A 24835-nucleotide genomic window follows, 5' to 3' on the forward strand; every position below is an offset into this window, starting at 1 on the left:
AGGAGAAAACAAGCTTGCTCCATCTTCCATCTTTAGATATTTGAAGATGGCTATCACATCTCCCCTCAGTCTCCTCTTTTCCAGGCTAAACATACCCCCAACTTCTTCAACTGTTCCTCATATGGCTTGGTTTCCAGACCCTTGATAATCTTGGCTACCCTCCTCTGCACACATTACAGCTTGTCAATACCCTTCTTAAATTGTGGCGCCCAGAATGGGACATAGTATTCCTGGTGTGGTCTGACCAAGGCAGAATAGAGTGGTACTATTACTTCCCTTGATATGGACACTATACCTCTGTTGATGCAGCCTAGAATAGCATTAGCTTTTCATTTGCTTGTTTTGTTTGCTTGTTTTGCTGCTGCTGCTGCTGCTGCTGCATAACACGGTTTTCAGTTTAAGCTTGCGATCTACTCAGACCCCTAGATCCTTTTCACATGTACTACTGGCAAGCCAGGTGTCCTCCATCTTATATTTGTGCAGCTGGTTGTTCCTGCCTAAGTGCAGAACATTACATTTGCCCCTATTGAAATTCCTTTTGTTAGTTTTGGTCCAGTTTTCCAGCTATGTGGCAGTGGTCCTCATGAAAGTGCCAGGCAGTTGAGAATCACAAAATTAGGGAAAGTGCAAAATGCAGAGGGCAACTCTTTTCTGGACCACACATTTGTTGCAGAGTTGAGGAATGGATCAGTTCCTATAAGACTATATTTCTAGCATCAGCTCTCTGTAGCAACTAACAATATGTTGGGGCAGGGGGATAAAAGGTTGACTAAAAGATGTGTAAAAGCCACCAATAAAAACAAGACCATCCTAAAAGCAAGAGATAATTCCTAAAAATGAGTACTAAGCCCCCCAAGCGTAGAAAAAGCAAAAAACAAAAACCACAAAACCCATGTTTTTGCTGCTTTCCCAAAAAGAGCCAATTCAACCAATCAGGTGGTTTCCCCTTGGGAAAGAATTTCACAAACAAACATGAACAAGCTTACATTTAAAAGGTCTGAGTTTTACTGAGCCCACACATTTCCAGTAAATGTGTTTACGATTTAAAAGTAGCTGGAAATTGAAGGTGTGCACTTTGCTGAAGAAAGTGGCATCCATTGATGGGCCAGCTGGCTCCACAGTGGGATTTGTGCCACAAGCCCAGGCAGTACCACTAAGACCTGAGACTGTCAGGGATCTCCCTGGAGCGCCAACTCACTGGTGTAATAGCAGTGGGATGTGTCAAAGCAGAGATGATGCAAAGTGAACCCCAGTCTCAGGAGAGCTGTGTCATCTTCAGTGCTATTAGATACTTGTCATCAAAGATCCATAGGCCAGGCTCAGACGAAGGAACCTCATTGGTGGAGAGATTCTTCCTTGGGAAGTGATCCTCATTCCCAGCCAATCCCTCTTATGGCTAGCACTGGGGGAAAGACAGTTGATGTCATTGCCTCATACCTCTCATCAGACACTCCAACCTCCTGTAGGTTCCAGCCTTGGCCCTAGCAGACTTTTGAACTTTGCAGTTTTTTGAGACAGCTTTTTGAGTTGTGTGAGACAGCCACCATCCCTCTGCAGTGTAATGGCTTTTTCTCTAAAACAGGAGTGCGCAGCCATGCTTCCATAACCCACAGAGGTTATCCTCCGAGAAGTGTTTTGTCTTACATCCCTCACTGCTTGCAAAATATGCTGCTCAGATGAGGAAAACACATAGAATACCAATGCTCAGCATGGCGCATTTGCCACCATATGGCCATCTGTCACTCATTACATCTTCTTCCTGGCAACCAGCTCAAACATTATCTGTTCCCTTCTCTGGGTGAGAGTAGGGAGGGAAAGAGTCTGTCCAGTTTGTAGAAGTAGCTTTCTGGGGGACACCTGCCTGGGCAGCAGATGCTATCCCATCTCCAGAGAAGAGCTACATAAGCATTTGCCATTCAACAAACAGCACACAAGATGCGTTTGGGGCTGGAAATCACCCCGTGCTTTGTTCTGCATGAAAGAATTCTGGCTTTCAAGCAGCCAGAGATGTTGCATAGAAAAAATGATGGGTAGACTAATCTGGATATACTTGTAAACAAAAACATCAGTCTATTGTCTATTGGCCAATTCCAGCACAACGGTTTTTCCATAGAGCTGTACTTGTAAATACACCTTGGGGTGGCATTTCTCAAAGAGGTGCACAATATTTCTGATTCAAAATTGGAAGGATACGTAGAGCAAGCACTCAACTCATATAATGTATATCGCTGCTGCAGATTCCAAGGTTTTTTTTAAAAAAAAATAGTCTAATTTTCTTCAGCAACCCTGCCAAATGCAATCCCCAATGAGCTCTCTTGATCTCCATTTCCATCATATATATACCTTTTTGCTGTTTGCTCCAGGTTGGGGGATGCTTGGACAGACAAACAAGCCTTAGAATCCAAGCTTGACACCTTTTCAAAACTGTGCAGTCATGGATGTTCGTGAAGTCATGGAAAGCCTCAGCAATCCGATCAACAGATGAGGAGTAACTCCACCATTAATTAAATTAACAAATTTTGTTAGGACCTGGGAAAACTGAGAGGGATCGGATACGTTTCAGTTAACATAGGCAAAGCTTGTAACTTTCTGAAATAGCTATTTTGGCACTAATGGAAATTTAGATCATCTGCTTTCTGCATGAAGTACCTAGCCAATTATAATGTAGAAAACCATTTATTTCTAGTTTAACTACTTTTGGGATAATGTGTTGTGGTAGTGAATAGTATGATTTCCCTCCTCCTCTCTCTTTTGTGGATTGTGTCTTCTTTTAGAAATCTTAATGTACTCTTTAAAAAATGAATTAACTGCTATGGAAAGTGTGTGGATTTGTCTCCCAAGGGAAGCAGTGGAATTTTTTATTTTTATTTTTTATTTTTTGAACTGCTCCAAATCACAGCCTAGCTTCTTTATGGTCAAATGCAGTGTGCATTGGTTTCCCAGGGGTCCCAAATGCATTAGCAGGCACCATGGGGAACTACCTCAACAAAGGTTTACAAAGGCCCCTACTAGGTGACTCAGCAGTCAGTGGTTGGGGGCTCCTCCACCTTGAAGCAAAAACACTCTTGAAATCTGCTTGCTCACAGCCTCCAATTTCTTGGCTAGGAATCAGGAAAAGCCTGACTAAGCTAATGGTGGGTCACAGGCGGTAGAGCAGGTATCACAGAAGGCGATTCTCACTCCCGCTTTAATGAGAGGAAGCAAAAGGCATCACAAGCAAATTATGTATACAGTAAGCAGAGAGATTCCTCAAGGGACATATTTTAACGGGCTTAATACACATCTGTTGTTGTTTCCTGGATGACATTACAAGCCACAAGTTATTTAAGGAGTAACGTCCCTAAGAGAGGACACTATGAGGCCGTAATTGGCTTTTCATTGTGATTAAATGCTGAGGCTTTTGGCGCCCAGGACATTATTTCTACTCTTGGACAGAGAACAGGAAGAAGCAATAAACTACAAAAAAGAAAAAGGGGGCAAAACCAGAAATGATAAATGCTTTTCTTGCATCATGAAGCTTGGAAAATTCCATCTTGATGTGTTCATAAACCCATTACTAGTAGATGCCTGGAGGATAGGCCAACAGTGGTCTTAGAACACATTATCAAGAAGAAGGTATAAGAAAATCAGTAAATTAAGTATTGATTTGGCTGGTGGCACCAGGTTATCAATTAAGGAGCCTTTGCCCTGGAGGAAGGGATGCTAATTCAGACACACTCCAGGTACTAGTAACCTTGTGTTTTTTTTTAACCTTGTGACAACTAAGGGACCTATATTTTCTCCCTCTGCATTTCGTTGCTGGACAAGCATTTGCATGCCTTTCTTCACCTTTGGGATGAAAACAAAATGGTTGGCTGCAGTGCTTTGATTGTGATGAAACTCACTGGTACAGAGCACGGGCACCTCTTTTTCTGCTGCCCATGGCAGCCATTATGTGCTGGCACCTCAGGCACTATAGATGCTAAACACCACGTTGCAACCTTCCCCAACCTGGCAGCCCCTTGATGCTGTTCGACTCCAACTCCCATCAGCCCTAAACAGGGTGGTCAGGAATGGTGGGGGTTGTAGTTCAAAACATCTGCAATGCAGCCATATTGTATGGCCATCTCCTGAAGATTCTTTTGTGCAGGCTGCCCTGTGCACAACTGTTGCCACCTGTGTTAAATCCTCTTTCGCTGGAAGTAATTCTTCCTACATGTTTGTTTCGGTGCTTATGAATGGAAGCAGCATTGTGAAGGTCTTGAGTGTGGGCCTCCTTGGAGCAATAATGAGATTGAAAGTGCAAGTTGGCACTAGGGTCTTGTTTCATACCCTTCCCTCTCTTTCAACATCTCTGCTGTCTCTCTGCCTCTTGGAAGACACAAGCATCCTCTTGTTTGGATGATAGACTGAACAGCAGACACATGAACACTTGAGTTAGTGCCTCCTATAAAGTATTCCATCTTTCAAAAACCAGCCAAAGAGATGATTCATAGCCTGTCACTTGAAAGCATGCATTATTTATAGGGATTTCAAAACAACTCCCATTCCAATGTGTCTCCAGATTAGGTTGTAAAGTGCCCCCTTTTGCCGAGTCGCTCAAGTTGTTAAGTCCCCCAGCTGCAATCTGCAGGATGTGATGAGAAAAATGCGGAAGACTTTTCAGGTCTCTCTTTCCCGCTGACCCCATTTTTTAAGGATGATTATTATTTTTTTGCAATCAAACAGGAAATCAAGGACACCAACATAAATGACTAAATTCAGCCCAATTCCATACATGCTTAATTGGATGCCAGTTTGCAAAAGCCAGAGAGCTATGCATGCACCTTTAAGCAAACAGACTGGCGGCATTCAGAAATGGCTCAATATATTTCACTGCCTGAGAGGGCAAACAGAAATAGCTTCCCCTCCCACGAATTAGCATGAAGCACAGCCCATAGAGACCTTCTCTTGTGCCAGCCCCATAGTTCCCATTCATTTCAACAAGTCTTGAACAGAAGAAGTTGCTGAAAGTCATGGTTGACACTTTCCAGTGGTGGCTGGTACCCATTGAGACTTGTAGGGTGAAAGGTACATGGTACATGGAACGAGAATCAATGACAGATAGAGACTGAGCAAATGACAGGCAGAGCCAACACATTCTATTTTTTTGCCCCATCCTCCTCCCTGCTGAGTTCTACAAGGGCAAAATTGAGACCACGGAGGGGGAAGCTGACAGCTAGTGCCACCTCCAGGACTGGCTACAAATAAGAAGGCAGGCAGGTGGTATGGGGTTGCCTGATTGCAAACTGAGGTTGGTGAGACAAAATCCTCTGTTTGGACCAGTGTCCAGTTCCATCTCCCATTAATACAACCCACAACCTCTGCCTGAGGTGAGAGCTGCTTCTTCCTGCATGGCTACAATTCTCAAGTCTGTAAGTGGTATGCTGAGAATACCCAGCATACCACAGTGGACAGCAGGACCAATAAGGTGGGTTTTGATGGAAGGTGAACTGCAGGGGAACGAAAACAGTGTCACATGAGACAAATACAGGAAAGAATGGGAAAGGATGCCTTCTTATATCCCTCCAGATGTTGTTGGGCTCCAACTCCTATCAGCCCCAGCCAGTACAGCCGGTAGTCAGGGATGGTGGTAGTTGGTCCAACAATGTTCTGGAGGGCTGTAGGTTCCCCATCCCTGCTCTGGAGTTTAGCTTGGGAGATCCTAAGAAAGACAAAGGCCAGTTATGAATTGCAGACCCATTCCTCAATCTGTTTCTTCAAAGCCTGGAGCTCTTTAGGTTTACCTCCTCTGCTGCCTTTAATCTTAGGCACACACAGAGAGAAGCATTTTCTTTCCTTTCAGGCCTGCTGTTTGGTATCTTTGGTTTAATTTTTCAAAACCAGTCTCTTCAAAGAGCATCATTCTCCTCCTGGGAAACTGGCGGGAGATGTTGGGGCTGGAGCGCAAGTCGCTAAATCCCACTGCCCTTCTTTTCTCTCAGCTGCTGCATGAAAGCAGGCCATCCCCTTGCAGCTCAGCATCTGCCGCTGACTGTGCAGTGTTCTCCTTGAGAATACCCAGCACACCTACTTTGCTGGGAAGCTAACTAATTAAATAATGTCTCTGTTTCACTAAGATGCCATAGCTGAGCAAACAAAGAGCACGTTGCACATATGGACACTGTACTTCCAGTTTGGCCGTCTGGCTCAAACCAGGATGTGCAGGCACTGCAAAGATGGGCATAAAAAGCACCCATTTATTACTTAAATAAATAAGCAAAGGGCCTATAAACTTTTGTCCCCCTGCCTCTCACTCATTTTGGAAAGGTTCTATTACAGCCTTCTCCAACCTGGCAGCCTCCAGATGCTTGGACTACAGTTCTGATCAGCCCCAACCTTGTTGTTGTTGGCATCTGTCTGTCTTGAGAGACAATCAAGTGTGCCTTCAGTGCTGTGTTAGCAACACCAAAGTGACCCCCGGGATGCAAGCCTGGGTAGTGTGTATGGAGGTCCTGGGCTGCCCAGACAACAAGATTCCCCTCTTGGCATTGCTGATATGGTCCAAAGGAAAGCAGAGCAATATGTTTGTCAATAGCTTGGCTGTAGGAGTTGCCATAAAGAGCCATACAAGAAGCTGTCTAAGCTTCTGAGGGGCTCCACTCCAGATTTGTGTAGGGTTCACTCTTTAGCCTTTTCTTCTCCCAAAGACATCCCACAAGGCAGAGTTTTCCTTCTCCTAGATGGGCTACCTTCCCTGGTTGACGAGCCTCATCTGCACCCCATTTCCCTCTACAGCGCATGCAGAAACCGCCTTCTTGACTGTTGGACCCACTTGGCCTTATCTTCTCAGTCCACCAGAGCCCGTCTTCACACGCAGGGGAAGTATCTAACTCACCAAGGATTTAAGACCCATCGGCTACCTTCACCTGGGTTAGCCAGCCAGTCTAAGCCCTTTCCCAGGGTGTGGCCGCTGTCACATGCTGACAGCTTCAAGGAGCCACTAACAAGAGCTGAGTGCAGATTGGGGACCAAAGGTAGACAAACTACCCCAGAAGGAGCACAGTTTCCCCCTCCTCTAACACCCCATACGTTTGTATTACCTAAGGGGGAAAAACAGGCATAAAGAAATAAACTAACAACTATAGCAAAGTGAAATATTTTAATGATTAACAAATTCCTATATAATTTACCTAGATATCAGATGCCCATGCAATCCTGGAATGTGCTAGTGTGGTGGTGGTGGTGGTGGTGGTGGTGGTGGTGTTGAATTGAATTGAATTGAATTGAATTGAATTTATTATTACGGTCACAGACCTGTTGTTGTTGTTGTTGTTGTTGTTGTTGTTATATTTATTACCTGTCCTTTACCACCAAGTCCCAGAACAAGTTACAACAGCTAAAAATTCATAATGAAAACAATTAAAACATATTAGTGTCATGGGAATGTAAACTTGTTTATGATTGTTCTGTTATTATTGCAATGTTCATTATATTGTAGTGAAAAGGCGTTTTGTTTTGTTTTTTAATGATTGTTGAATGGGGATTCATCTGTCTTTGTGGGTCTCATAGACTGTGTGATCTTGGTTGTATTCTTAGTTCAAGAGGTTTAATAGCTTAAGCAAGTCATGCTTTGCATGCAGGTGGTGTGAGATTCAAATCCTGTCTAAAACTATGGAGAGCCACTGCCAGTCAGGGGGAGCAATACTGAGCTGTTTTCTAGAGTCCTTACATAAATAAAATCTGTGCCATAGAACAGGGATGGGGAACTCCCCTCGTCCCCCAGTTCTGGGAGCCACATGCCATGAATGGGTCGGGCCAGAATAAAAAAATGTATGGAGCAACACATGTAAATTTTACCTCTGTGTAATCTTTCTCTGCTCTCCATCCAGGCAGGCAAGAGGCATTATCAGAGCTCAGTGACACATTTCAGCCAGGCAAAGCCAGGCAAAGCTGTGGGGAGAGTCCTAAGAACCAGTTAGAGATGCCTGGAGGGCCACATTTGGCCCCCAACTCTGAGTTTCCCCAGCCCTGCCCTATAATGCCTCCCAGAATTCTCTCCAATACACTGGGGTACAATGGCAGGTGAGAAAATGGTTCCCTAGAAGATGAAAGTCGCACTAAGTCAAAGCTCCAGGCATGCCATGCAGGGGTGTGTTAGAGGGAAAATTTGGAGGAGTGCAGTACTGTACTTGGTTGTTGTTGTTTTTCAAAGGAAAGGAGGGATAATCTCATTGCCAGAGCACCAGGATAACTGAGGGAACCTCCATGCTCTGGCAAGTGAATGAGGTGGAACTTGGGCTTTTGTTTGTGATAAACTAACATAGAGGGAACTAGATAATGTTTGGAAATAATCAGAGGCTGGGTATTTCCTTGCTTCCCCCCCCCCTTTATAGGGTCCCTACATCGGGGTAATAGTTTAAACAGCAGCATTTCTCTGCAAGGTGGTTTGCATTTCTAATCAAAAGTTCAAGGTTGCATTTTCGCTGAATGAAGATATTTTTGTTAAATTTTAATGTGTGAACCTATGCAGGCAGAGGTAGACACTACTGCTATTCTGCTAGGATCCGTGTAATGTTAGGGAGTAGCTTTGTGGGGGGATAACTTTTACTCTCTTGCTCTTCTGCTTAGATCTGAAAGGTGTGGTTTCTGCCAAGAACGATATCCGCGTTGAGATTGTTCACAAGGAGTCCGCCTCAGGCAGAGAAACAGAGGAGCACCCGACGATCAAGCAGCTGATGGTGAGGATTTATTCTCTCTTTCCTTAATCTGTTGCTCCGTCTAACCTTTGACAGTAATGAGCACGGGCGCAATGCGGTTCAGTGCGCAAAAGCCCACCAAAGGCAAAGTATGTTCTTCCGAAATCTCACACATCGCTCAGAGCTGTTAAAGTTGCACTGCGTTGGAAACTCCCAGAGTGCAACTTTGCTAATGAAGACAAAAAGCCAGGAGAGGTTTGCTACAGAGCACCACAGCCTTCAGTCTCTGATAAACAGAAAGGCCTATCCGAGCCCTCAATAGGGAAATTGTTGTGGCTGCAAATGGACAGAGAAGGGGAAGCTAAGCAACGTATTATTATTATTATTATTATTATTATTATTATTATTATTATTATTAACTAATTAGGCACTAATAGCTTAACTAGACTGAAAGGGCCTCCTGTGCAAGATAGATAGATGGCGAGCCTTTCATGGGATATATCGCTGGCCCTGTTACTGTCGAATCACCACAGCTGACCAAGTGATCTTTTTGATGAACTTAAGAACAACCTTGTTGGATCATACCAAAGGCACATCTACCGGTAGTGCAGCCCTCTGCTTCAACAAGCAGAGCTTGAGTCCCACAGCACTCTCTCCACACATGGTTCCCAGCCACTGGTATTCAGATGTGTGTTGCCTCCAGCAATGGGGTCGAATCAAAGCCATTTGTGGTAACCACAAGAGGCGGGAGAGCTGTTGTGCCCGTGTCCTGCGTTTGGGTTTCCCACAGGCATTTGGTTGGCTACTGTGAGAGGAGGATGCTGGATGCTGGACTAGATTGGCCATTGGACTGATCTTGAAGGCTCTTCTTATGTCTGGCTAGCAGAAGCTCTCCACTGTTTGGGATGGGAGACATTCCTAGCCCCACCTGAGATGCCGGTGAATAAACCTGGGGCCTTCGTCTTGCATGGCAGGTGCTCTACCACTGAGCTACTGCCTGCAAATGAAACTTACACGTGCAAGCTTCCAAGAGTTGACAAGAGTTGGGGAGAAATGCTCATAAAGCTGGCTGAAGAATTGGCCCCTGAGAATTTCTCTGGTCTCTACTGTTGCTAATACATGAAGCTGTAGACTGTTGTTTCACCAGCTCCCTGCGACTGCTGTGTTCTGCATCCAAATGCCAGCTTTGCTTTCCGCCTGCCGATGTCACGTTATAAATGACTAATACAAGCAAAACAAATGGAAAGAACACTGAACCGTAAAAAATAAACCCATCCAGCCATAAAAGCAGAGAACAGATGCAAAAAAAAAAAAAAAGACAGGAGGGAGGAAGCAAGCAGACTGATTTTAAGCACACCTCCAACCATTACTACCGCAGCTTGCAGCCACCTTTCGTCAGCATTCATTCGTTTGGGCTGGGAAAGGGTGCTCTGTGAGCGATCAATGGAATTCCTGGCTTGAGAGGGGATGCTTTGTGGGGTGGGCAGAATCGATTTTAGATGGTACACATGTACAGAGTGGAGCCCTTGAAATCAGTTTGAAAGGAGGATAAACGGCAGAGGCGTCACGTTGCTTTGTTATTCTGCTGGTGCTGCTTCTGAAATTGCTGTTTTGTTTTGGTTCAAAGGTCCCCATAAGATAGAGACCAACATGCTCGTTTCTCCTTCTTCTTCTGTTGTTTGCCCCACACCCAAATGGGAGTTGGTAAATAGAAACACCCAGATTGTTTCGGCATGGAGCAAACAGCCAGGATAAAATAAATAAATAAGCAAAGTAGATATTTTAGTGCTGCGTTACCGTTGGAGGGCTGTGGTTCAGTTTGCATTTAGAGGCAAACTTTTCTAATCTGCAATTCCTGAAATGATACATAAACCAAAACACAGCCATCGTGCAAGTTTCTCATTTTTCTGAATTTCACAATGCAGTTTTTCAGCCAAGTACTGGGTACAGAAAGGCATGTACTAAGGTAATGTGTGTACAAAGATGCAAATATTAGTGAAAATAGTGTGCAAGCGTGAAGTATATTAGGGGACATTGCTTTGCAGATCTGGGTATTTTAAAAATTGTGTTTTTTAAAAGGTGTATATTAGGCAACATTCACATTAAACTGCTGATGAATTTTCATGACAACATTCAAATAAAATAATAATATTTTTCTAGCATGCAGTTACAAGTTACAATATTTTAAAAAACCATAAAATCATTCCAATTGCAATGTTTTTGGGGGGGCTGAACTAGACAATTGCTAGGTATGTAGCCGCCTGCTACTACCTATGTTCCAGTCAGGGGAGAGAAGAGACAAGGGCCCCCCCATCATGTTCAGCCTTCCTGATAAAGACCATTGACTGACCCTCAGATATTCAGGTATTTAAAAGGGTTATGGACTCTTAACTACTCTCTCTCTCTCACTCACACACACACACTTATGTTGCAAGTCCCCTTGAGAATAATTTTAGTAGTAGATGCCTAAGAAATTAATCAATTTTTAAAATCACAAACTGAAGTGGCAAAATAAACACAAGATGGGAAGAATGAGAAACAGAGAGAAAGGACAGATTTACTGATCCCCAGTGCTTTTTTTCTGGTAGTACGCAATGATATGCAGGGTTTTGTTTTGTTTTGTTATTCAAAGTTGGAGACGGTTCAACTTTCAGCCCCATCTCACTGATGGGGCTGGAGAGGGCAAGAAACTGGAGGCAGCTTCGAAGGCTGAGCCACTGCCACTTCCTTACCCCAAGTCAGTGTGGATGCCCCCCCCCAAGGAGCCACTGAAAGGACCGGGAGGAGCCTCTCTCCTCAGCCTGGCGCAAACCCCAGCACTGGCTCCCCCAGAAACCTCCACCCTCCACGCTGCTCCTGGCCTCCTCCCTGTCCCCTTGGCCATGGAGTGGACGGAGAGGAAAACCCTGTGAGCACTGAGCAGGGCCCCTTTGGGCTGGTGGCAGTGAGGCAAGCGGAGCCAGGCGATATGGGAGAGGCTGGGAACTGCAGGTGGGCAGAGTGCTGTTTGCACTCATGTCCAGCTTGCAGGTTTCCAGTAGGCATTTGGTCAGCCACTATGAGAGCAGGATGCTGGACTTAGATGGGCATACAAAATGGCAGACAAAAAGCCATTCTATTAGGGGAATTTGCTTGCAAAAAAAAAACATGTTCATGAATGATTTTTTTTTTAAGTCACAAAAATCCGCAGTAATGTGGACTACTAAATTTAAGATCGGAAGACTGAGAACAAAAATTGACAGATCCATCCATCCCGAAATAGTAGGCACTCTCTCCAAAAATAGACATTCTTCCACTGCAAGAGTTAGGCTGGAACTCTGCTCTTAAAGAGGATGATGAGTCCATCCTTGCTCTATGCAAGATTTGATGCCCTGAAGTTCTCTCCCTTTCTCTTTTTGGGATACTACCCCTCTTGATAGCAGGATCTCAGTGCTAATGAAGATTTCCTTCCAGATCATTAAAAAGCCTCAGTGCATTTCCTTCTCATTGCTCGCTACGCCATGCACAAGCTGCTGCCTTCAGCAATAAAACGTCCGTCCTGTGCATCCTCAATAAGAGCCTAATAAGAGTCTCCAAAATTTGTCAATGAGCTGACAGATCAAGTTAAAGAATCCAGCCTCATTAATGAGCAGCTATGATGAATTCCTGGCAGGGGAGCAAGCTGTACTCTGATGGCACAAAGGTAGCAGAACAAACTGGTGTGGGTAGACTGAGCCAGGGGTTCTGGGGAAATGGCAGTGTGGGGAGGCGATGACTCCAATCATGACTCTGACTCGACAACCACACGCCAATCATTCTTTCTTGGAGGCCTGTCATCTGCTCCCATTGGCTGCCTGTCATAGTTAGCATCTCTGGGTGTTGCAAGCAAGCTCCCGCCACCACCTTCATGATCACTTCCACACCGGGCTGGCAGGACTTGCTCGCAATATCTCAAAAACGATCTTGCCTAGCAAATTTACAGAAGCTGAAGACATGGATGTTGCCTGTGCAACTCCCCTATGCGAGATACTTTCTGGACCAAACTGTTCAGGCAAACCACCACGGCTTGTTTGAAATGGCTAGGAAGGTCCCTCCCAAAGCCACGCTGGACCAAGATATTCTGCTGCTGCCCAAAGCAGAGCCCAGTGTATTGATCCTTCTCCAGGTAAGCTGCAGTGACAACGATCTCTGCAGGGTGGCTCTGCCCATGGGCTGCTACTGCTTCTCATACTTGTTTCCCACCCAAAGAGGGAGAGAAAGGGAAATCGTGCACACAAATGCTCTGCCTCCATTCTTAGCTGGCTGCCTTCAAGCCAAACCTCATTACTCCCTGTATTTCCTGGTCCCATTTCTAACCTCTCTGTGTCCCTTTGAATTATCTCTCTGCCCTCTCCGATGTTCACAACACCTCGCCGTTTAATATCAGCTGTGAATATGATTAGCATGCCGAGTCCTCTCACATCGAGATCATATAATGCAGATGTTAAATAGGAGCAGACAGAACATCAGCCACCACAGCACTCCATTAGATGACACCTCCCCGGCACTCAATGCATTACAGAACACCATTACCCTTTTTGCTTGTCCTTCACGCGTTTCTCAATCCACGCGACAGGGCTCGCTTCCAAACCAGCCTGAATTACCTGCAGGAGGCTTGGCGAGACACCATCCAAATAACTTTGCTGAAAATCTAAAGGTATTATACATATAGCAACCGCACTTCCCTTCAACTGCTAATATTGTAATTCCATCAGAAAAGCAATCAGGTTTGTGCTGTGTAATTTGCGCCTTCCCAACACGATGGGTCGCCCGTTGCTAATGTTTTCTTTGTCCCCTAGGAAACTTCTCTTAATGTTTTCCGCTATTGAGGTCCTATTGGATAAACACTGCCAAGATCTCTTTTTCTTCTTCTTTTTTTTAAAAAAACAGTATCACATGCTCATTCCTCTCCACTGCTTTTGCAATCAGCACGACGGTTCTCAAACCCTTTTCCTAATTAATAGTTAGCACACCTAGATGCAGTCTTGCTGCTCGGGCTGCCTGCTTGAAATGAAAGTCATATTTGTTCAAGTCAGTCTCCCTCCCTTATTATATTTATATATATTTTACCTAAAGTATTTAATTGCACTTCAATTGTATGAAGAGGTACTTATAGGTTCCTGGGGAAGTTCATTGCTTCGTGGGAAAGGGCATGTTAGGAGCATGCAAAAGATCCCTGGTATTGCCAGTTCAAATGATCCAGTGCCAAATGATGAGGAGGGAAGACCTTGAGATCTTGGAGATCTGCTGCCAGTTAGAGTAGACTATACTGGAATCAAAGGACAGCCATCTAACCTCGAGTAAGGCAGCTTACAATGTTCTGCCCACTATGGGTGAGGATCCAGCTGGCTATCAGAACATTGCACAGCATCCTGCACAGTGCTTTGCAAGCCCAAATGATCAGCCGAATCTGTGTGGACAAAATCAAGTCATGTGACATTACGGTGTCATCTGGTCATTGACAGTTGGGAGTCCCCATCCACCTGTCAAACTTGGTCTGCAGGAGGTGGAGTAGGCAAGGACCTGCCTCATTGGATAGATCCAGTTCCTCATCTCTACATTAGGAGGAGTCAGTCACAGCATGACCAGCAAAAGCTGGGGTCAAGAGATCCAGTTTCCAGGTCCATGGACAAGTAAGCTGGGAAAGTGGCAGTGATCTGCAGTCAAAGGTCAGAGTGGTCTGGCCAAGCAGATTCAGGGGTATCGTAAGCTCAGCAAACTCCAGATGTAGCATGCTGAGAAGGAGCTGGAGCTGCAAGGAGGGCTGAAAATGCAAGAAGCAGTCCCAGGGTGATGTAGTTATGTGGTGGCAAATCAGTGGATCTTGCAGTAACACCAAGACAGCCAGTGCAGTGTAGTGGTTACAGTACTGAACTTGGGAGACGAGGGTTCAAGTCCCTACCTAGCCTTGAAGCTGTACCAGTCACTCTCTCTTAACCTAACCTAACCTTGCCATGCACAGGGTCATTGTAAGAATAAAATGGAAAGAGGGAGAAGAGCCATGCATGCCACCCTTTGCTCCTCAGAGAAAAGCTGGGTTAAAAATGCATAAACAAACACTTTCCAGGGTGTGTGTTTTTCCACACATTGTTTCAGAAAGTGCAAATTGGGTAGGTTTGCTTTTAAATGCAAACGAAATCAAATTTATCTCAAATCCCTAGGTGTAGCATAAGTCACAAATGAAGTATGGCAGACAAACACCAGCTAAATCAGAAACGAACACTCACCAAACCTCTAGTAACTGGGTTCTGTGCATATTTTGTAATTTGTAAAAGTGCAGAATTAGTGGACAGCAGTGCTCACCTGACCTCCCAGCAGCTGAATTGGTGCTGCTTACTAGGAAAAAGTGGGGAGCCAGTAGGGAGGTTTGTGTGGGGCAGAGGCAGAGGCAGAATGTGGCTCTGCCAGTGCGTTTGTACTCCACTGACCTCCCTGCTGTTTCATCCCTCTCCTTCCTGGTAAGCAGCAGTGACTCAGTCGTTGGGAGGTTAGGTGAGCACCACACCATTGACCGCTGAGGAGCAGATTCCAGAAAATCTCAGCCTTTGTACATTGAAAACAACTATCCCTTATTGTTGTGAAGATGTGCTTGAAAGCCAGATGAAATACATCAAGCTGCTGTTACAGTAGTGTGAGCTGTTCCACATCAATAGAACTACTCTCATCTTTAGGATGGGATGATAATTTCTCTTTCTTCTCATATGCCTCCTCTCTTTCCTTCTTTTTTTTACTAACAGACTGTGGAAGTCAGAGCTTGATCTTTGCTATTTCCCCCATTTTGAAAGACCATTGTGCGCCATACATCTGTGTGTACATGCACGTAACACGCATAGAATACCATCCATGCCTGCACACAACACACACCCCAAGTCTGTGTTATGTCCTTTTCACCCCACTGTTTTTCTTTCACTTTCATTGTCAAGAACTTTAAAAAAAAACAGAGAGAGGGAGTTCAAGTCTTTATTGATTTTAGAGCTGTAATTAATTTCATCCTTTCCGCCTTTGTCAATGAATTCTCTGCCTCTCTGCCTCTTGTGCAGTTAAAGTGGATTGACTCCAAACCCCCTCCCCTTTTGACACAGCCAATCTTGCCATCCTTTACAAGCCTCAGGTGCCAGGTCCTGAAATTACTTTGGAGCAGGCTGAGAGTCTACCTCTTTGGGAAAGCTGGAGCATCCCAGCAGATGCTAGTAATCACATTAATAGCCTGGATCTTTTTTAGAAACCTTATCATCTCACATAAGGGACCCAGGTGGCGCTGTGGTTAAACCACTGAGCCTAGGGCTTGCTGATCAGAAGGTTGGCGGTTCGAATCCCTGTGACGGGGTGAGCTCCCATTGCTTGGTCCCAGCTCCTGCCAACCTAGCAGTTCAAAAGCACGTCAAAATGCAAGTAGATAAATAGGAACCGCTACAGCGGGAAGGTAAACGGCGTTTCCATGTGCTGCTCTGGTTTGCCAGAAGCGGCTTTGTCATGCTGGCCACATGATCTGGAAGCTATACGCCGGCTCCCTCGGCCAATAATGCGAGATGAGCGCGCAACCCCAGAGTCAGTCACGACTGGACCTAATGGTCAGGGGTCCCTTTACCTTTACCTATCATCTCACATGACCCAAAGCGCCCCTGGATAGCCATCAACTGTGTTCTAGATCAAAACACTGCTCATTTGGAACTGTGGGAAGTATTCTAAGAAGCTTCCCCACAGTTATGGCAAATTTGTAGGGAGAGGGCGAAAAAAGAGAGGAGATGAGAAGGATCAATGATTGGTGCACAACATATTTCATGTTTAAACCAACTGCAGAGAATGGGGCAGGCTGTGCAATAGAAATCTGGCTGGTATTTGTGTGGGGAGCCTAGTACCGTGAGCATCAGTGTATAGAGCAACAAGTGCAACTTTTACCTTTGTACAGTAGGCACAGTTCCTATGCACACTCTCACCACACACCCTACCCTCCCCTCCATCCAGCAACAAGAGTCATTATCACAAATCAATGATACCTTCCAGGTAGACAAAAAGCCTCAGAGGGTATGAAGCAAATCTGGTGAGAGGTGTGGTCTGGATAGAAAGGGTGTGGTTGCCCCTGAAGGGAGCCCCAAGGGCCAGTTAGAGGCACATCTGGCCTCTGGACCTGAGGTTCCATACCTGTTTTAGCTTAAGAATGCTTGAGCCCCTCACTCTGTTATGATGAAATGAGCTGCTCCTGCTTCTTTATTGAACAGGCTACCTCTACATGTCACTTTGCTGATAGGAAGCCTTTCATCCTTGCAGGGAACTAGCATCATAGAGCCAGCCACAACAATAGTGACCACCATCAGGACACTCAGTCAGTGTTTGATGTAAATGATGGGGGGGGGGGTTATGTCAAAGGGCATGATTATGCGAACTGCAGGAAGTTTTCAATTTGTTACCTAACTAAAAATGCAACGCGGAGAATGAAAAGGTATCATCTCAGATGCACTGCTGGCACATTAACAACTGCAATTGCCCATTAAATGCTTGACTTAAATGTGCCTGGTTATAATGGGAATTTGCCAGACAAGATGCTAAAGTAGCGCATGTAGAAGTGGAACCAAGACCAGGTTGTAAATGCTTGCAGGACGGGCCACCCCAGCATGTTCTCCAAGTCTGGGGTGTGACTTTTGCTGCTGTACTGGAAACCACAGTGAAAGTTCAAGTGCCCAGTTAACACACACTCACATAAAGTTTTGTTTTGTTCTTGTGTTGTGTTGTGTTGTGTTGTTGTTTCATGGTGGAACAAGAAACGGTGGCTTTTTTCAAAGTGGCCAAGTCCTGAGCATCACTTATCTCACTTATTGCATAATAACCAGCCACTGTGCACATTCACTAGGCTTCAGGAAGTATATGTCCAGAATCCTTCTGTAAAGAAGGAATTGGGCACATCTCCTGGTCAATATACATAAGAAATGTGCTTATATCGACTATATTTTGTTCATTATCCAGCCAGTATGCATAATCTCCAACAGAGAAAGTACTGTATAATAAAATACAATGCAGTATAAAAGAAAACTACAACATAATCCATAAAAACAACTTTTAAAAACCCAAATGAAAACATAGCAGCACATTTTGAAACATCTTTTAGCATCAGAGATCGCTTCCCTCTTCACCTAGCCTCTTGCAAGGCACATCCTGACCCTCACTATACAACACTCATCCCACTAATGCAAAGACATCACACGCAAATTCTGCCTTACAGTTACACAAAACCATACAGTACAAACTGCTTGTTCCATATCACTCAACCCATTCTACTCCCACACCCCACATGCATTCATCAGTACACAATAAACACACCATCCCACCCAATCATTCCAATTATCTCCCATTCCATCACCAATCAATCTTTCTACTCAACTTGAAATATACGACAAAAACACCAAGACAACAATGAAACCATCCACTGACAGAACTGTATAAAACTGTGTAAAATAATGCAGATTGCCACCTGTCAGTCACACCCAGGTTGCTACCTCCCACCCAGTACTCTCACGCAAGGATGAATGGTGCTCCTTCCCCCCCCCCCCCCATCTCAAACATTTCAACCCACACAAGGAAGAGGGAGCGGGGAGCTTGCACCTATCAGAGTATGGTGGAGGCTAGCTGGTAGAGGGAACAGGAGCACTTGGCGCTACAACATTTTATTGCAGGTCTCGCTTGTGATGCACTTTTCTCCCTGCACATTTTGGTTACATCCTGCATATTTGGGTTGTGTCTTGCCCATACCATATGTCCTGCATAGATGTGTGTGTGAGAGAGAGGGGGGGGGGAGAGAGAGAGAGAGAGAGAGAGAGAGAGAGAGAGAGAGAGAGAGAGAGAGAGAGAGAGAGAGAGAGTCTGTAAGGATGATTGTCCCCTCTCTTACAATGTTTACTGAGCTAATAAATGCAAGGCAAGACACTTGGAGCACACAGTGAGTGTTGTTGTTACTACAAAACAGCCAGCAGCAGCAGTCAACCTCTCTAAAAACAGCCAACTGCTGCCTTCCAATAGTGGAAGTTTGAATGATCATCAGGCTTCACAACACCAGCTTGTGCCATGGTGTATTTCGGGGACACTGGCAAAATTGATTAGCAAAGACCTTGTTTGCTCCAGGAACCAGGGGGGGGGAGGGGAGCGGCAGTTTTCAAAACAAAACAATCCCTACTTGGTTGCTGAGTTTGAGCCACAGAGTGGCTCTCTGGTTTAATCTCCAACTCAGCCACCACTCGCTTCCCAGTCTGATATTGTTTGCTGGCGAGCAACGGTGCCAGAAGGAATTAGGAGCCATTTGTCTTGTTTTCCCTCCACCTCCACTTCCCCACAAAATCTGGACATGCCCTTGAATTCAACAGTCCTGGCAACAAGTTAATGGCAGCTACTCAACTTTAACAGGTCTGTGGGTAGCTTTATCGCCAGCCATCTGTGTTGACAGCAGTGTAACCAAAGCTCAAAAGCATATTGGAATCTTTGACCATATGGCGGCCAGGAAGGGAGAGCCAATGAGTCCAGGAGAAGAATTTGTATTATATACAAAAGCAGGTGCACATCCCTTGCCTGACAGCTAACAGGAAAAGGTGGTCCTTGGGGTCCATACACAACAAGAGAGCCATGTTTTCATAGAACTGCAGAGGCAGAAGGGAATCTGAGGACCACACAGTCCAACCCCCTGCAATGCAGGAATCTCAATGCAGGACTCCCAGCGGGGTCATTACACAAGGCCATCTCTATTAAGGGCATACCACTTTGCCAATCCAGACTTTATTATCATCTCCTTTTAGAAACATGAAGAAACATGAAGGCTGTCAGCTATAATAATTATTATTATTTATTTATTTATTTATTTATTTATTTATTTATTGCCTGCCCATCTGGCTGGGCTTCCCTGGCCACTCTGGGCGGCTTCCAACAGAATATTAAAATACTGTACAATAATCTATTAAACATTAAAAGCTTCCCTAAACATGGCTGCCTTCAGATGTCTTCTAAAAGTCTGGTAGTTGTTTTTCTCTTTGACATCTGGTGGGAGGGTGTTCCACAGGGTGGGTGCCACTACCGAGAAGGCCCTCTGCCTGGTTCCCTGTAACTTGGTTTCTCACAGCAAGGGAACCGCCAGTGATAACTTACATAAAGCTAAAAACCATTTAATGCTGATTTTAGGTGTTTTATTATGACTGCAGCATATATATTTTTGTTGAGATACGTTACTGTAAGGTGCTTAGAGGTTAAAGCACTAGAGAAGGCCTTTTAAAAAAAAAATCAGTCAATAAATCTCTCTAACCTGTTCCTCACCCTATTCCACAAAACACTGTCAACACCTTCCCCTTCCCTTGTTGCTACAAAAGGCTTACTTCTTAGTCCCTTTTACCATCCTGGCCAGTAGACCAGTTCCATGTTGACTCCTGGGCCAAAGCTCTCCCATTCTTTTTGACACCCTTCTTCCAAGCATGTGCTTTGAGTGCTTCCTGATGAGTGTTCTGTTCACGGGAATACAGTAATCTAGCCAAGCACTTTCCATTTTATGCTTTTCATTAAATCTCACCAACATCTAAATAGCAAAATCGATGCTTTTGTCAGCAGTGTGACATGCAGCAATAAGATTCCTCTTCCTGGTCTTGCTTCCCTGCCCCACTTGCCCACAAACCACCTGGTTAGTTTCCTCATGAGAAGGCAGCACGGGCAGCAATTCAGCTCATAGGATTTTGCAGGTCCATCACAATCACAATGAAGAAAAGGCATTTGAAGTCATCAGGTGGGTGAGGGAGTTCCCTGTAGGGAACTGCCATGCCCCTGACCCAGCAGACTTTGGTTTAACTGCCCATCCTTTGCCAATGCACAGTTGGGAGCTACACTTTCAGGCTCCCGGATGTGCACACTGGCAGACATGACTCTACCTGCTGCACACTTGGTGTCACATATGATATCAGGATAGGCAGGCATAGTTTTTTGGGGGGAAGAGCCTTGTGGGCCAAAGTTGAACCCCTGGAGGGCCATGTTTGGGTTGGAGGCTCCCCATCCCTAGTATCGATGGACAAATGTCATTGCCTGATATAAGGCACCAACATCTATTCCTAAATAAACATGTGTAGTTTCAGGATCTCTGGGCTTGAACTCTGAGATGGGAAGGAAATCTAGCAAGGTACTATGGGCTGCATGCACACAGCACGCTCAGGCACAGAGGGATTATAGGGGTGGCCAACATTGCCCTCTGCAATTGGGTGATGTATGGAAGTGAGAGCTGGACCATAAAGAAGGCTGATCGCTGAAGAATTGATGCTTTTGAATTATGGTGCTGGAGGAGACTCTTGAGAGTCCCATGGACTGCAAGATCAAACCTATCCATTCTGAAGGAAATCAGCCCTGAGTGCTCACTGGAAGGACAGATCCTGAAGCTGTGGCTCCAATACTTTGGCCACCTCATGAGAAGAGAAGACTCCCTGGAAAAGACCCTGATGCTGGGAAAGATTGAGGGACTAGATGGTTGGACAGTGTTCTCGAAGCTACCGACATGAGTTTGACCAAACTGCGGGAGGCAGTGGAAGACAGGAGTGCCTGGCGTGCTCTGGTCCATGGGGTCACGAAGAGTCAGACACGACTAAATGACTAAACAACAACATGGAGCATCTGGATTGGTCAGGCATGGTATAAATAGCATGATCATAGCAGTAAGTCAGGCCTTCTGCCTTTGCTAGCTAAAATAGGCTAGTGCTTGCTGCACTTCAAGTTCTCCAGCTCAAGCTGCTGATTTCAGTGACCATGAGATGGATGCACCACTTTAGATTCAAGGGTGGCCACTCTTAGCCTTGTCATGGCCCTGACTCAAAGGGCAGATCCTAGGAGGTCCTGAAGCAAGGGAACAAAGGGCATTGATCAAATCAATCTTCCCCTTAAGCCAGGAAGGGTCATTGACCAGTGGTAGAGCATCGTCATTGACCAGTGGTAGAGCATCTGCATAGGATGCACAAGGTGTCTCAAATCCAATCCCCAGCATCACCAGGTGGACCAAGAGAAACTCCTGCTTGAAATCTAGAAAGTAACTGTTGGTCATTGTAGATAATTGGACCTGTGATCTGACTCAGTAGAACACAGCTTCCCATGATTCTAGAAGCCAGGGTCTGTGTGCAACAAACACAATGCCTAAGGAAGAAGTCTGCCAATTTCAAGTATTTTGGCAAGAGAATAAGAAGAGGTTGACTGCATTTCCCTAATACTTGCTAATCCTGCCAGGCCAGGTCACCTTTTGAATCCATTTTGCATTGTTGCCACTGTGGTTTTGCTAATTGAGACTGGAGTTTGTTTGCTGTGAACAGATTGAAGTCAGTGCTCCACCACTATGGCCCTGGACTCTGCATGTGTTCCTCAAAGCAAAATTCCCCAAGGGTGTGCTTTGTTATGGCACACCAAGCTGTGATCTGAGGCTGCAGTGGATCCTTCCTCACATGATCCATCATCCCAAAGCTGCAGGTCAGGTGGCTGGAAGGCAGCTGAAGTTGTCAGTCACATTCTTAGCTTAACCGGTCACATGCTTAGTTATCACTGGACTAAGTTTCAGAGACTTGACATGGATTCCCTCATTTCTCCCATAATCTATCTGTGTAGAACAGGGAGAACTCCCTGCTGTTGTTCTTTTTTATGGTTTCATCAAGATACTACACTGTATCCATGTCCCAGAATTTTTATTTCATTCCTTCCCTTACCCTTTTTGTAGAACAGGGTACTTTTTACAACAGCTCCTTTCACTGTTAATTTATTGTTTTTACTTAGTAAATATACATTGTGCTCTTCCTCTCAAAGCAGCTCTGTTGTTTTTAAAGACTACAGAGAGAGAGGAGAGAGGAGAGAGAGAGTTGATTTGGAGAATCAGGATAAGGATCATCAGTCAGCTTTCCTTCCCACTATTTGAGCACTAGATAGTAACTAAACCTGAGCATGTGCACACACACATTTTTCCTCCTTCTCTGTGCATCCAGAAGTCCTATTATTATTAATAACATTAGCTTTTGTCCCCGCTCCCCAAATTCACATGTGCATCCACCTGCTTAAATTCAGAGCTTTCCCATTACAATCCTTTTCAGAATATACACTTACAGGGCTTTGTACAATGCTAGAAATTCAGGTGCCACCCCGAACCACATCAGGGGTGGGTGGGGAAAGACTTCCAAGGGAAAGTGGGGAGCTCAAAGTGGGCTCCTGGTTGCTCCTCTGCTGCATCAAGATGCACTCCCAGCTGCCCATCTTCTGAGCCTGTTGATACCTCCCTTTAGTCTGTGGATGGTGCTGCTTTTGCTGAGTCAAGTACTGACACTCAGAGAATGGGTTTGGTACTAGTATGCAAGATAATAGGTAAAGGTAAAAGGACCCCTGACCATTAGGTCCAGTCGTGACCGACTCTGGGGTTGCGCGCTCATCTCGCATTATTGGCCGAGGGAGCCGGCATATAGCTTCCAGGTCATGTGGCCAGCATGACAAAGCCACTTCTGGCGAACCAGAGCAGCATACGGAAACGCCGTTTACCTCCCCGCTGTAGCGGTTTCCTATTTATCTACTTGCATTTTGACGTGCTTTCGAACTGCTATACATAGCACTTATTCTGTAAGCTAGGTGCTCCATAGTTAATAGGTGAAGGGGGAATCACAATTCCATTGTCTTTGATTTATCCAGCCTCCCCTGTCCGTACTAAAATCAGTCTTCTAATTGCAGTGCCCAAACCCTCAAGGTGTATCAGGTTGCTAAGGCAAACCTGATACACCCTTTTGCACCCAGCGGGGCTTTAAAAATATATATACATATATCAACCCACCGAATTTAAGGGGCAGGTCTGGGGAGTAGGTGGAAATGGAGGAGAGTATAAAGGAAAGGGGGGGAATGAGCCTCCAGCTGTTAGTTGCTGGAGTGAGATCATATTGAACTAAACCGCAGTGTAAACTTTATTAAAGGTCACACTAATGAATGGCTTAATTCTAGAATTATAAATTAACTCATGTGGCTTTTCCTTTGTGAACAACTGTGCTTTTCTGGAGCTAACCAGTTCTCTAACATACACAGTGGGTTGAGCTGATATGGTTATACTGCCACCTGCTGATTAATGCCACTATTTACATCTCAGAACTGCTCCAGAGATGGATGTGCAGAGAGATAAGCTTACTGAAAGTGAAGGGAGTGGGGAGTGTGCCCAAGTACACTGCCTTGTATGAAAAATGTATACATGTTTGTTCAATTCAGCTTCCAAAATGAAGAGAAGCTTTCAAACCACTGTCTGGAGCCACAAAGATAAGTCCTTGCCGAAGACCACCTAGGCTGGGATGAGCTCTGAAGCAGTGGACTCCATGGAGGCTGATCAATTCAAGCACCTCAATCTACGCTAAGCAATCTCCACCAGCTTGCCTTCTTACAACCAGTCAGGAGATGGTTCCGACTCTCATAGGCTCTGGCTCCACCTACTGTTGGTCTCCCTGCCTTACACCCCATCAGTTCCATTGAGCAACAGCCACCACTGAGTGGACTTCCTAGCCCACACTACAGCGCCTCCTAGTGTTGGATGGTGGTGGCACAAGGGTTAAATCCCTGCTTCTCATTCCTCAAGTGATCAACCCAAGATCTACTGTAGGCTTAAACTTTAGCAAGCAGAGCCACTGACTTCAACACAATTAAGTTTTAAGACGGGACCACAGCTCGTAGACACAGTACATGTTTTGCATGTGGAAGATCTCAGATTCAGTCCTGAGCATCACTAGGCTGGCTGAAAGGAGAGATAGCCCACTGCCAGAATGTGGTCCCCTCAACAACACAAAAAGATTCCTGTCCCCTGCTTTGGAATCTGAACTGCAAAGACAGCAGGGGATTGGCTATCATCAGCCCTTTACAAAAGAACCAAAATGACACCTTTCAGGATCAACAAGGAAACCACAAGCTATTTAAAGGCACAGGGTAGTATCCAACGAAATTCTACTCAGAATAGTCCCACTGAAATTAAGGAACCTAAGTTAATAATGTTCATTAACTTCAGTGGCTCTACTCTGAGTAGGACTAGCATCAGATACAACCCTTTAAATTGTACTCACCTAGGTACTGCCTAAGACAGCATCAAATGGCCAATGCCAATACACACACAACACACACACAGGCGGGGGTGGGGGAGAAATTCAATGAAGTTTACATTTAAA

General features: G+C 45.1%; 1 protein-coding gene across 1 annotated transcript in view; it reads left to right on the forward strand.

Annotated features, from left to right (window-relative positions):
* The window catches only part of KIRREL3 (kirre like nephrin family adhesion molecule 3), a 314241-nt gene that overhangs the window by 288230 nt on the left and 1176 nt on the right, over positions 1-24835 (forward strand). The window contains exon 15 of the mRNA XM_060268593.1: positions 8590-8699. Within this exon, the coding sequence (XP_060124576.1) occupies positions 8590-8699 (110 nt within the window). The remainder of the gene's footprint in view (positions 1-8589; positions 8700-24835) is intronic.

The sequence above is a fragment of the Zootoca vivipara genome, chromosome 15 (genome assembly GCF_963506605.1).
Source record: "Zootoca vivipara chromosome 15, rZooViv1.1, whole genome shotgun sequence".
NCBI lineage: Eukaryota > Metazoa > Chordata > Lepidosauria > Squamata > Lacertidae > Zootoca > Zootoca vivipara.